Source organism: Thermobia domestica, chromosome 11 (genome assembly GCF_964235325.1).
Source record: "Thermobia domestica chromosome 11, izTheDome1.hap1.1, whole genome shotgun sequence".
NCBI lineage: Eukaryota > Metazoa > Arthropoda > Insecta > Zygentoma > Lepismatidae > Thermobia > Thermobia domestica.
Genome location: NC_137464.1, coordinates 39,370,143 through 39,382,411, shown reverse-complemented (window position 1 = coordinate 39,382,411; position 12,269 = coordinate 39,370,143). Strand labels below are relative to the sequence as shown.

General features: G+C 38.4%; 3 protein-coding genes across 3 annotated transcripts; all 3 read left to right on the top strand.

Annotated features, from left to right (window-relative positions):
• Positions 1 to 8,441: 8,441 nt before the first annotated feature.
• Positions 8,442 to 8,879, top strand: LOC145665119 (uncharacterized). Its single transcript, XM_081732394.1, has one exon. The coding sequence runs from the start codon at positions 8,442 to 8,444 to the stop codon at positions 8,877 to 8,879; it is 438 nt and encodes a 145-aa protein (XP_081588520.1).
• A 129-nt stretch (positions 8,880 to 9,008) lies between these two features.
• Positions 9,009 to 10,064, top strand: LOC145665117 (uncharacterized). Its single transcript, XM_081732392.1, has 2 exons — positions 9,009 to 9,478; positions 9,581 to 10,064. The coding sequence occupies exons 1-2, from the start codon at positions 9,009 to 9,011 to the stop codon at positions 10,062 to 10,064; spliced, it is 954 nt and encodes a 317-aa protein (XP_081588518.1).
• Positions 10,065 to 10,142: 78 nt separating this feature from the next.
• Positions 10,143 to 11,929, top strand: LOC145665116 (uncharacterized). The gene is made up of 2 exons (XM_081732391.1): positions 10,143 to 10,395; positions 10,842 to 11,929. The coding sequence occupies exons 1-2, from the start codon at positions 10,143 to 10,145 to the stop codon at positions 11,927 to 11,929; spliced, it is 1,341 nt and encodes a 446-aa protein (XP_081588517.1).
• Positions 11,930 to 12,269: the final 340 nt, after the last annotated feature.

The following is a 12,269-nucleotide window of genomic DNA, read 5'->3' as shown; positions in this document are numbered from 1 at the left end:
ACACATGGCGAAAAATGTGATAATGTGATACTGTGAGTGTTATTGAATGTACCAATACATCAGCTTTAAATGGGATCCCTCCAATGGTGTTATATAAGGAAAAATAATATAAGAAAGAGTTTGGTGATCTTCTCCAGGTAACACATGTGCAATGACACCTAAAGGCTTTGTTACAAAGGAATAATTCCGTACATTTCTGGAACATTTCAAAACAGACACCGGATCCCTGGCAGAGCACTGCTTTTGTAGATTGTAATCGCAGTCATCTTGATATTACCATTTTAAACGCTGTTGAGACCATGGATATTCAACTACTATGATTGCCTGCACATTGAATGCACAAACTTCAACCGCTCGAGAAGAGGTTTTTTTTTCAAATCGTTAAAAGTCCCGCTGCTCTGAAGCAGTTGAGAACTATCGACGAACACATCCCAGAAGAACATTTGGGAAGCTACAGTTTCCAAAACAGTTTTCGTAGCCAGGTTCCGTTCAGAAACACCTCAGAACACAATATCAGGCTTCAGCGCTATAGGTATTTATCCTTTTAACAGAAATACTATACCCGATGTCGCTTTTGCCCCAAGTCATGTCTCAGAGCAAGAGCAAACTCCACCAACAACTCCAAGCACACGACCAGCCTCCATCTCTCCTTCTACAGCACCGAGTGCCCACTCCATCCACGAGCTTCTGCTTACACCTAAAATAACTAGAAGCAAAACTCATCCCAGGGGCGTTCTCTTACTGCCAGAGGAATATTGATAACACCAAACCTGTTTACTTCCCTTTCACTTCTTCCGGCACGAGGCAACATGAATCCTCTAGAAAGAAGAAGGATGAAGACATGTTCCGTGGGGACTGTGGAAGATATTACAATAATCCAAGGTGTCTTAAACATGGATTCAGTGTGTTGGATACAAGATTTGGTTTCACGAATCATGTGATTCTGACAGCATTTTTAGATGTGGCTTGTGCATATTGTGTGACGCTGGTTGTGCATTGTCTGACTTCTACGAGTAGTGTTCCATGTGACTGCAGCTCTCATGTTAAGGGGTTCGCAATCATCACAAGAGTTACAGATTAAGAACATGTAGTATGACTATGAGTTTTGTGTACTAGCAAAGCAGGTAGCACATTGCCAAAAACATTATTTAGTTATGTTCAAAATGTATTTCGTTACGATTCTAACACCTTTTTGTTGTTGTAAAGCAAATGGCGTTATTTGCCGGCACGTCTGGTAATAACGCCATCTCATACTCACTCCAATTCTCAGTGCATTGTGGTCGACATTTTTTGTGTAGGATCTTTGTTTTCTCATTGTATTATAGCGGAGGGTTCACTCCATCTTCTGTGAAATTTGCACGGTTCTAGATATAGAAACACTTGAATACCAGGATAATATGTTGAATTTGTGGCGTTATTTGCCGAAGTTACCCTAATTGCCGTCTTACGTGTTTGACGATAGGGAACATTCGTCACTCGTTCGTGGTTAAGAAATGAAGTTCGGGAGAAAACATCAAATACTGAACTCTTTTAAGTTAAAATACCAGAGATGACAATTACTCTCCAAGTAGTAAATTCGAGTAATAACCACACATGATAATTCAAAATTTTTTTTGGAATTCGATATTAGAAGCTCAGTGGTTGAAGGATGAACTGGTTGAAAGAACTTGGAATACTTATAAACTAAATCTTGATTCATTCCTTAGTGTTTCACTAATTAATTGCAAACAGATGAACTCAAACACATCTCATTTCGAAGTGATACATCGAATTCATGAACAAAGGGTTTTTTGAAATTGGATATTGAGCTTATATTCGCAGAGTAAACAGATGTAATCTAATTTGAGTTTACGGAATTGATCCACAAAGGTTAATTAATTGAACATGGAAATGCATTTTTCTTATAGTGTAGAACATTATGAGCCAATTTCAGTGTCTGAGATTTTGTACTTATTGTGTTACGTGAATATCATTGTACATTTTAAGACATGAGAAATATGTAATGCATGTTATAATTATATTATACAATTCCAAAAATAACACTTAATTGAATAGATCCTAAACAACTTTACATGCAAAATTTGGTAGGTTTACGATATCTAAACTTATGCTTGTTATGCAGTTCCATCTAGAGTTATAGAATCTAATCTAATCTAAATAAAATAGAAACTTTGTGTGTTTGTCTGTCTCTGTGTGTGCGGCCTGGGGACCGGACGAGTGGATCGAGAGTTACCAAAGTTTGGTCAGGGGTTACCTTGGTTCAAGCCCCAGATCAAGACGAAGCGTTTTTTTTATTTCAAACCAGGGGGGTCTCAGGGGACGTTTAACTAGACGACATATAAAAGTAGTAGAAAATGACCGATATAAGTGTCGAATTCATAGTTTTCGCGGTCGCTGAGAGCAATGGTGAAAATTCGATTGCATTCACCCATTCGGCTGCTGGCCTGGGGTCACCGGGGGGGAGGGATACCGAGACATGTAAAAGTAATCCTGTTAATTATGAACCCAGTAATCCAGATAATTCAGTTAATTATGAATAAGACAAAACCTAAAACTGAATATTGTTATCAATAATTCAGTGGTAGAGCGTTCACCTCTGGTACATGGGGAACTTGGTTGGATCTCAGCTCTTGCCAAGTGAGCTTTGCCCTAGACAAACACCGTGTGCGTGGGTTTTGTTGGGGTTGTCCCGTTTCATCCCACTTTCTTCATTACACCATTTCATTCATTTCTCAATATCACATCTCTTTTATCCTAGCCAGCGAAACTGTGGGACGTAAAACTTAAAAATTTCATTTATATTTTTTTTATCAGCAATTGTTTCTTAGGCCAGTGCCAGCATACGTTTTCCCTGTGTACATTTCCATATCAGTTTTAATTTTTCAACTTTATACTTTTCGACCGCCATTATTCCGTATTGTTTTCCTCATTCCACTACCTAATCCTACAAGCTATCTGTATTCCTTCTTATCCGTTTCTATTTTATAACCACCTAAAAGCACACAGAACAAAGTTCGATGTTGAGACCTACCACACCACCAACCATTCTTGAAACTATGTATAAAGATAACCAAAAGAGTTCTGTTGCTTTTTACCAAACCACCTTCGAACATCGATATGTCACCTAAGACGTACCTGGAAGATCAAAAATAGTATCCATCAGCATCGACGACCTTCTGCAAACATTTTGTAAAACTATTGATTCCATCGCGATAGAACTTGGTGGGTTGTGATGCAAAGAAGGTATCAAGTACATTTTGCACCTCTACGAGGGATTTGAACTAAAGTCCTTCAAGGTGATTGTCCAAGGAATGTAACACGTAAGAATCGGACGGTGAATGTCCGGGAAGTATGCCATTTACAATAGTGTTTCCCATCCAAGGCGCAGAATGGTGTCCCGGGACATCCTAGAAACGTAGGGTTTAGCGTTGTCCTGTTACAGGAGGACCCCTTTGCGATTCAGAAGTGCTGGCTTCAGAGTTTTAAGTTTTTCTTGGACACGTCTCAACTGCTGACGGTACACAGTTGTATTGATGCTCTGATCTGCTGATAGCAGTTCCCGATGCACGATGGCGTGAGTAGTCCACCAAACACACAGGAATACCTTCTTCTGGTTCAGTGCTGGTTTAGGCTGTTTTGCAATCGGTCCATGAGATGCTAACCAATGATCACGATGCAATGGAGCTTGTAAGCTTCTACAGAAGCGACTTCGCATCACATGTCAACATCCTGTCCAGAAATGTCTCCTTCCTCAGACGAGACAGCAAAGAAACACAGGTGTCTGCTCGCGTTGCCTTCTGGTCCGGAGTCAATCATGTGGGACCAATCGACCCAACTTACAGTGCTTTCCAAGTTGTTGAAGGTGCTGCCGAATGTTTCTTCACTCATACTGAATTGTAGTCCCAGCTCCTCACATGTCTGGCCACTGGTCGCCTCAATTGCTGCCTGAAGATCTTAATTTTGTACATGTGTTGGTCTTCCGGCATGTGATGCGTCTTCGAGTATTTCGTCACCTTCCTTGAACTTGTTAAACTACCGCTGCACTATCCACTTAGTTATGACACACTCGTCAAAGGCCTGGCATATCTTCCGCCTCCCTGCAACGGCGTTTGAGCCTAGTTTGAACTCATACAACGTACACACCCTTATGATGCTCTGTAGAGGTCCCATCTTCACTCTGTCTTTACGCAAGTTCACGGTGTAACTGAAATGCCACTATCAGGTACTATGTTGGATATACCCACACCAACAACTGACCTTCACCTTATCTCCAATCTCGTTCAACTCATGGTGTGAGAGGCAATGCAACACAGAGGTCTACAAAACCAAAGAACTTTCTTGGTTATCTTTATATTACAATGTAAAAAATAAAATACCATTTAAACACTTTTAGAACAGATCTTGAGGAGAAAGTTGATCAAATATTGTTTTAAAAGTGTCCAAAAAGCATTAATTTTCAAAAACAGTGTCTAGTGTTACATTCTCGGAAAACACTCGAAACAAAGTTATGTCACATATCAAATGTCATATTTCGCTACAGTTTACAGTTTTTCATTATGTAGATTAATATTAAAACCGAAATGGTAGATTTCCACAATTTTCGTTTGCAATAGGGGAATGAAATCGGTGATGGAACGTGTTGTTGCGATACTAAATTCATATTTAAAAACTGCTCACCGCTATAGATTATTATTATTATTATTATTTCTTTCCTGTAACGATCAGTGCTAAAATCTGATAACTTTCATTTCCAACACTTCGCCAAGGTATTCACTCCTCATACGTGACGGGCTTATAATGACGTAAGTGCCGAAAGCTAGGCCCGTATCCAAGGGGGACATAGGGGGGACTGCCCTCTAAATTTTTACTGTCCCCCCTAAAATTTTCACGGTAGGTTTCCAAATGAACTATAATATGGTGATGAACTATAATATGTTTGGATCGGCCCCCCCCCCCTAACTTCTACCGCCCCATTATATTTTTAGGCTGGCTACCGGCCTGCTGAAAGCCCAGAGATACAATTCCTAATCCTAATCGGTTTTTCACGCAGATACCTGTCAATAGACAGACAGACGGGCATAACCGTTCTATAAGACTTATGATATTTGTACATAGTTTCTAAGTTTAAAAGACAGAAGAGAATTAGTACTCTTTCCTCCGAAACATAATTGTAGTATAGGAAGTACTGTCTAATTAGAAATTCTTCAAAACATTAATGCAACGCAGTGTTAACATCAATAACAATATACAAAATTCCTTCAGTGTTTCTACATTCCCCTACTAGAAAATGTAAACGCATGTGTATCTAAAAATGCAAATCCCCCTTCTCGCTATTGTGCATGAAGAAAATTGACCTGCCACAAGATAGTTGCAGCAGATACGAAAATGCACCCAATGACTGAAGGTTTGCATTTTCATGATAAATTTAAAACGAAGAGAAAGTTTTTTTTTCTTTTTTAAGAAATTTTTTTCTTCATTACATTTTAAGTGAAAAGTAGCGTGTCACACGCGTAGTGCATGTCTCATTCTCGTACCAAATGTCCCTTAATGATCAGAATATCATTTCTACTTTTTGCTACAACCTATACTAGTGTTAACACGAAGGTCATATGAGAAGTTTGAGTTTAGAATGTTTTCATCTTAATGTAATGAAATTTTTTAAAGCATTAAAATTCTTTCTCATACATTCATTAATACTCTAAATTTTTGGAGAATATGAAACGAAATCTTTGAGTTTTACGTCCCATGATTATGCCAATTAGGCAAAAGGAGATGAGAAATGAATGAAGTGGTGGAATGGAGAAAGTGGGAGGAAACGGGAGAACCCCGAGGAAACCCACGCGCACTATGTTTGTCCATCATAAATTTCACTTGCCGCGAGCTGGTATCGAACCAAGAGCCCATGCATCTGAGGTGAATGTTCTACCACAGAGCCACTTCGAAGTATTTTGAGCTTAAGTGCTTTATTTCCTTCTGTAATACTTTGGTTATGAAGGACAGAAGTTTACTTTTAGCGGGAGCTTCGAACTATGACTAGGGTTTGAGTGAAGCTGTGCAGTTTGTGGGTACACAAACCATATACGAGATTAACCCTCGATGAACAAGGTGTCTCAGTGGTAGAGTGCTTAGCTCAATTGTAAGGAATCTGTATGTAGTTCGTCCTCAAATCATGTGAGTTTGTTAATCTGATTTTCAACTTAAGAGTCCTTTCAGTAGTGAGGCTATATAAGACATGGAACCTACAACTTAACGTGCAATCTGAACCACATGAGCTCTCACTGGAATCGAATCCGGTTCCGCCAGGCCTAAGGTGCGTACGCTAAGCGAGGGAGCACAATGTGAGTTTGTGGTGGACAACATCATGCATGGAGATTTTCCCGAGATTTTGTCCCGTTTTCTCTCTCACATTTAAGTCCCATCAATTCTTACATATTCATTCACTTTTATTATTCATTTGCCTTCTTCAACTTGGCATGACGTAAGCTATTAAGCTAGAAAATGCATGTCAAGATCAACTCTCAGGACATAAGTCGTTCTTCCATTGTAACATCTCGATTTCACAATAGTTAGATTAGGCTACAAGACCGCACCACAGGTCTTTTATTTAAGCTAAGTGAGGAACTAATCACACTGCAGTACCCTCAGCACCTAATTTCTCGTTTCTGTTGATTGGTTGGTGTTTAGCTTACCTTTTCAGCACCGTAGCTATACGTGACGTGAGCTTACAGTTTAAGAGGCTGACATACTAAAAGTAATACAAAATTTACTATTTTTCTTTTGCTTGTTTTTCATAAGTGAAAAGAAGTAATGAAATGCAACTTACCACAATCATAGATAATGTTATTCCATAACAGAAAATATGAACCTGAAGAATTTTCAGTGTTGCTATCCATAGAAATTACACTGTTGCCAGAATAATATTTCACCCAAATTCTAAGTTAAGGCAGCGACTAGAGGAACAAACTGAACTGCATTTCATTATGTATCATGTTGACTTGGAATAGTGCAAAATACTTTTTAAATAACAGTCGTATTTAGTTTGTAATATAGACAAATAGTTTTAACATACAATGATTAAAATTAAATAATAAGGTTACTTAAAACGTAGTTCACAGAATTCCAAGACAACATAATACGTAATCAAATGCAGTCGAGTTCGTTCCTCTAGTTGCTGCTTTAACTTAGATTATGGGGGAAAATGTTATTCTGGCAACACTGTAATTTCTATGGGTGGCAACACTGAAAATTCTTCAAGTTCATATTTTCTGCTGTAAAATAACATTATCTATGATTGCGGTATGTTGCATTTCATTATCTCCTTTCACTTACGAATAAACAAGCAAAAGAAAAGAATGGCAAATTTTGTTTTAATTTTAGTATGTCAAGCTCTTAAGGAATGCGAACCATAGTAATGCGTTAGAAGTTCAAGACTCTCTTATTCCGATTTCGAATCTTTATCCTTACCTAAATCAGCAGATATTAGGTAGTCTAAAAAGTGTTGAATCTTTTGTGTAAGATATAGCGTGCACACTCTCAGGATATATAAGTTGCAGGGTATCAGACCTTACTTCATTTGACAGATGGTAGTTGAAGCTAATAGGCATGCATAAGTGCTGGAATTCTTTTATGTATATAATGAGACATAAATTACCGCGCCGAGAATATGATGTAGTGAACTTTCTAGAAAACTGTGCTATATTTTACAATTTTACAACGTATTTCGATAAAGATGCAAATTCTGCGGAGGATCGTGAGGAAACTTGTGCAATTTATGGCCACGATACGTTATCAAAAGCAACAGACAAAAGATAGTTCAGTCGTTTTCGTTCCTGAAATATCCATGTTTAAGATGCTTCTCGTTATGAGCAATGTTCGTAGTTTAAGGGAAATTTCTCTAATCTAGGGAAATTCCGTTGGTAAATTTGGGAAAGAGGGAACTTTTTGATAAAACGTTGTGTTGGATTTGTTATGGCAACATTTGTACCGAGTTTTGTTCTTCTTTTGTTTTTTCTTCTTTGCTTCTTCGCTCGCTCGTTTTGTATCAGCTGTAGTGCAAGTGCTAATGTTAGAATAAAAATAGTATTTTTTGCCTTCTATAATATAGCATTAACGTTTTATTGTAACATCTGGCGACCGGGACAGGACACGAACCTGCAATCTTCGGATGTATTTGTTCTGCACCTTATGAACATAGTTGTTATCAAGTTAGGTTGTATAGTCTGAAAGGAGATTATGCATGCAATTCTGAAGCGCTGAACCAAGATACAACATGTAGCAATGTGACGTCAGTAGTTGAAGGTCCTTGGATACAGGAGTTAAAAAATTTTGGTGTAGAAATTTACGACAGGAACCCTGGCGCGGTAGAAATTTTAATTGGTTCTGACATTGCAGGAAAACTTTTTACTGGGAAAAGAATTGTGTTGAAGTCCGGATTGGTAGCTATGGAAACATTGCTTGGTTGGGTTTTAATGGGCAAAGTTAAAGTACGTGGTGATGTTAAATTCTCGTCTATGGCAACGATGTCCATCTTTTGTAAAGAAGCATCTATAGCGAATTTATGGCGGTTAAATGTTCTTGGTATCACAGATCCTGCGGAAAAGAAGACAAAATTGGAAGCTCAGCAAGCAGTAATGGATTACTTTAATAACACCGTAGCTATTAATGAGGAGAAGAGGTACGAAGTAATGTTACCTTGGATAGAAGGACATCCTACACTTCCTAGTAATATTGAGATGTGCAAAAGAAGATTGCATACGCTTATTGGTAAGTTGAAGAAGGAAAACCGCTACGAAGACTATCAACAAGTGTTGAATAAATGGATATATGATTGGGTAATAGAAGAAGTTCCAGCAGAAGAAAAGGATAGAGAAGGACATTAATTACCTTATCGCCATGTAGTCAAGGAAAGCAGTACGACGAAAATACGTCCCGTCTTCGACGCTTCAGCCAGGGAGAAAAATTATCCTTCATTGAATCAGTGTTTAGAGAAGGGCATTAATTTGATCGAAATGATACCCTCAATTTTGATAAAGTTTAGGTTAAATAGAATCGGAGTTGTATCCGATATCAAGAGAGCATTTTTACAAATTAGTGTTTGTAAAAGAGACCATGACTTTTTGAGATTTTTGTGGGTTAACCAGGAGGAAAACGAAAAGATATTTCGTCACAAGCGTGTAGTTTTTGGTGTGAACTGTAGTCCATTTTTGCTGTGTGCAGTGATAGAACATCATCTTAAGTTAGAAATGGAAAAACAAAGAGAAGGAAAAAGCCAATATTCCAGAGAAGTCATCGCTCAGCTTTTGAAGTGCTTTTATGTGGACAATTGCGTTACCAGCGTAAGGAATGAAGAGGAGCTTCCTCACTTCATTAATGAAAGCACCCAAGTAATGGCGAATGCTGGATTTGAGCTGAGAGGGTGGGAGCACACTTCTTTTGGAGAGATGGAGCAAGACAACGGAGTATCAGTCTTAGGTCTACAGTGAGAAACAAAATCTGACACTTTGGCAATAAGACCAGAATGCTGCGACGGGTTGATACCAGAAGTTCTTACTAAGAGAGTTATTTTGTCGTTTGCAAACAGGATATTTGACCCCATAGGGATTACTTCTCCAGTGACGTTGTATCCAAAGATCCTTTTGCAAGAAATTTGGCGATTGGAATTAAGTTGGGACGAAGAAGTACCAGGGGCAGTAAGGAAGAAATTTTTACAGTGGGTAGGTGAATTGCCTTTGTTGAAAGAACTTTCATTTCCTAGATATATACAAGGAGATTCAGACAATTGTAGCCTACATGTGTTCTGTGATGCAAGTGAAAGAGCCTATGCTACGGCAGTTTTTCTTAGAACTGTTACAAGAGAAAACATTAATGTGCAGTTAGTACAAGCCAAGACAAGAGTTGTTCCTATAAAGAAATCAACCATAGCAAGATTAGAATTATTGGCAGCTACTATTGGTGGGAGACTAGCTACTTCTGTGATTGAGGCCTTGAATCTTGAACATATACATATTTATTATTGGACAGATTCTACAACAGTTCTTGCATGGATTAAACGAGATGAGCAATAGAATACTTTTGTTTGGAATCGAGTGCAAGAAATCCGAAAATTAAGTGAAAAAGAAACTTGGCATTACGTACCAGGAACCATGAATCCGGCGGATTTACCATCGAGAGGATGTACTTCAGAACAACTGCTTGAGTCACAATGGTGGGAAGGTCCTTCGTGGCTGCGACGACAAAAGGAGGAATGGCCAGAACAGAAGTATGAGTACAAAGAAGAAGTTATTACACAGGAAAAGAAAAAGACGGTTTCATCAGTTATGCTTAATGCTGGAAAGGAGGACAGTGACTGGTATTATCGGTATCCTTCGAAGTACGAAAAATTAGTTCGCATAATAGGTTGGATGAAAAGATTTATTCATAATTGTCGTTCTAAGCAAAGATGAAGCAACGAATTGTCTGTTGAAGAATTGATATCAGCAGAGAAGACTGTTATTAGACTTGTTCAAATAGATTCCTTTGAGGGTGTTGGCGACAAGAATTTGAAATCTTTGTGTCCGTTCGAAGACAATGACAAACTCATCAGAATAAAAACCAAAATTACAGAACTTTCAGATGTTGAACCTTCCGTTATCCAGTTGTGTTGCCAAGCACACATCCAGTAGTAAAAATGTTAGTGTACGATAAACATGTGGAAGCTTGTCACGTTGGTGTTCAAGGTTTGTTGAGTCTTCTTAGGGAACAGTTTTGGATACTCAAAGGAAGAAAAACTATTCGATCTATAATAAAGCAATGAGTCATATGTAAACGATATACTGCCAAGAAGTTGGAACCAATCCCTGCAGCCCTACCCGAAGATAGAATCAGAGATGCAGCAGTGTTTGAAGTAACGGGAGTGGACTTTACCGGACCAGTTAGACTACGAGATGGAGGAAAAGCTTGGATTTGTATATTTACCTGTGCAGTATATAGAGCAGTGCATTTGGAGCTTGTTTCCGGATTATCAACTAGTGACTTTCTTCAAGCCCTCAGAAGATTTATAGCACGTCGAGGCCATCCTTTGGTCATTTACAGTGACAATGGCACGAATTTTGTTGGCACAGAAAATTTATTGAGCAGACTGGATTGGAAATGTATAACGTCTTTTGCAACTGTGAAACGCATCAAGTGGAAATTCAATCCACCCAGTGCTGCTTGGTGGGGTGGATGGTGGAAGCGTTTAATTCGATTAATGAAAGGACTGTTAAAGAGAATACTAGGTAAAGCTTCACTAAATTATGAAGAATTCATTACAGTGTTGTGTGACTGTGAAGCTGTCATGAATGGTCGACCGTTAATTTATGTTTCTGATGATAGTTCGGATTTATTAGCTTTAACTCCATCTATGTTTCTGCAGCAAGTTAGAGAAGTAGGAGTACCGGATCTCGACAACTTGGAATCCGTTAACCTACAAAAACGGTTGAGATATTGTCATAAACTCAGGGAACAGTTACGCAGTAGATTTCGCAGTGAATATTTGGGACAGTTGGTGCAGCATTGGAAATCGAGAAGAGACCATAGTGAAATAAAAATAGGGGATGTTGTACTTGTAGAAAACGAGAACTTGAAACGTTTAGAATGGCCTTTAGCAAGAGTTGTTGAAATATTACCTGGACGTGACGGTGAAGTACGACTTGTGCGCTTGAAGACACGTACCGGATTGATGATGAGACCAGTGCAACGGGTTTTTCCCCTGGAAGTTCATTCAAATGAGACACCACAGGTGTTGAAAGAACCAGCAGTGTATCCCAGTGATGAACAAGTGGACGGAGTGAGTGATAAAAACACAGAGACTGAGTGTGAAACAAAACTTCAAACTGTTACAACTCGAACTGGTAGAAAAGTGAAACCTCATACCAGATTAGATCTTTTGTATATACTTAAAAATAAATAATGTTTGTTGTGGTTTAGTTACTAGTCCCCTCAACGTAACTCAAGGTGGGAGGATGTTGGATTTGTTATGGCAACATTTGTACCGAGTTTTGTTCTTCTTTTGTTTTTTCTTCTTTGCTTCTTCGCTCGCTCGTTTTGTATCAGCTGTAGTGCAAGTGATAATGTTAGAATAAAAATAGTATTTTTTGCCTTCTATAATATAGCATTAACGTTTTATTGTAACAGTTGAAATTACACAGAAATTCTCGCGCTGACTAATTGACAAATATAAATGCTTAATATTTTTTCTTTACTTTTCAGAAGTAAACCAACACCGTAACAATAGTTTGTGTGTGTATCTT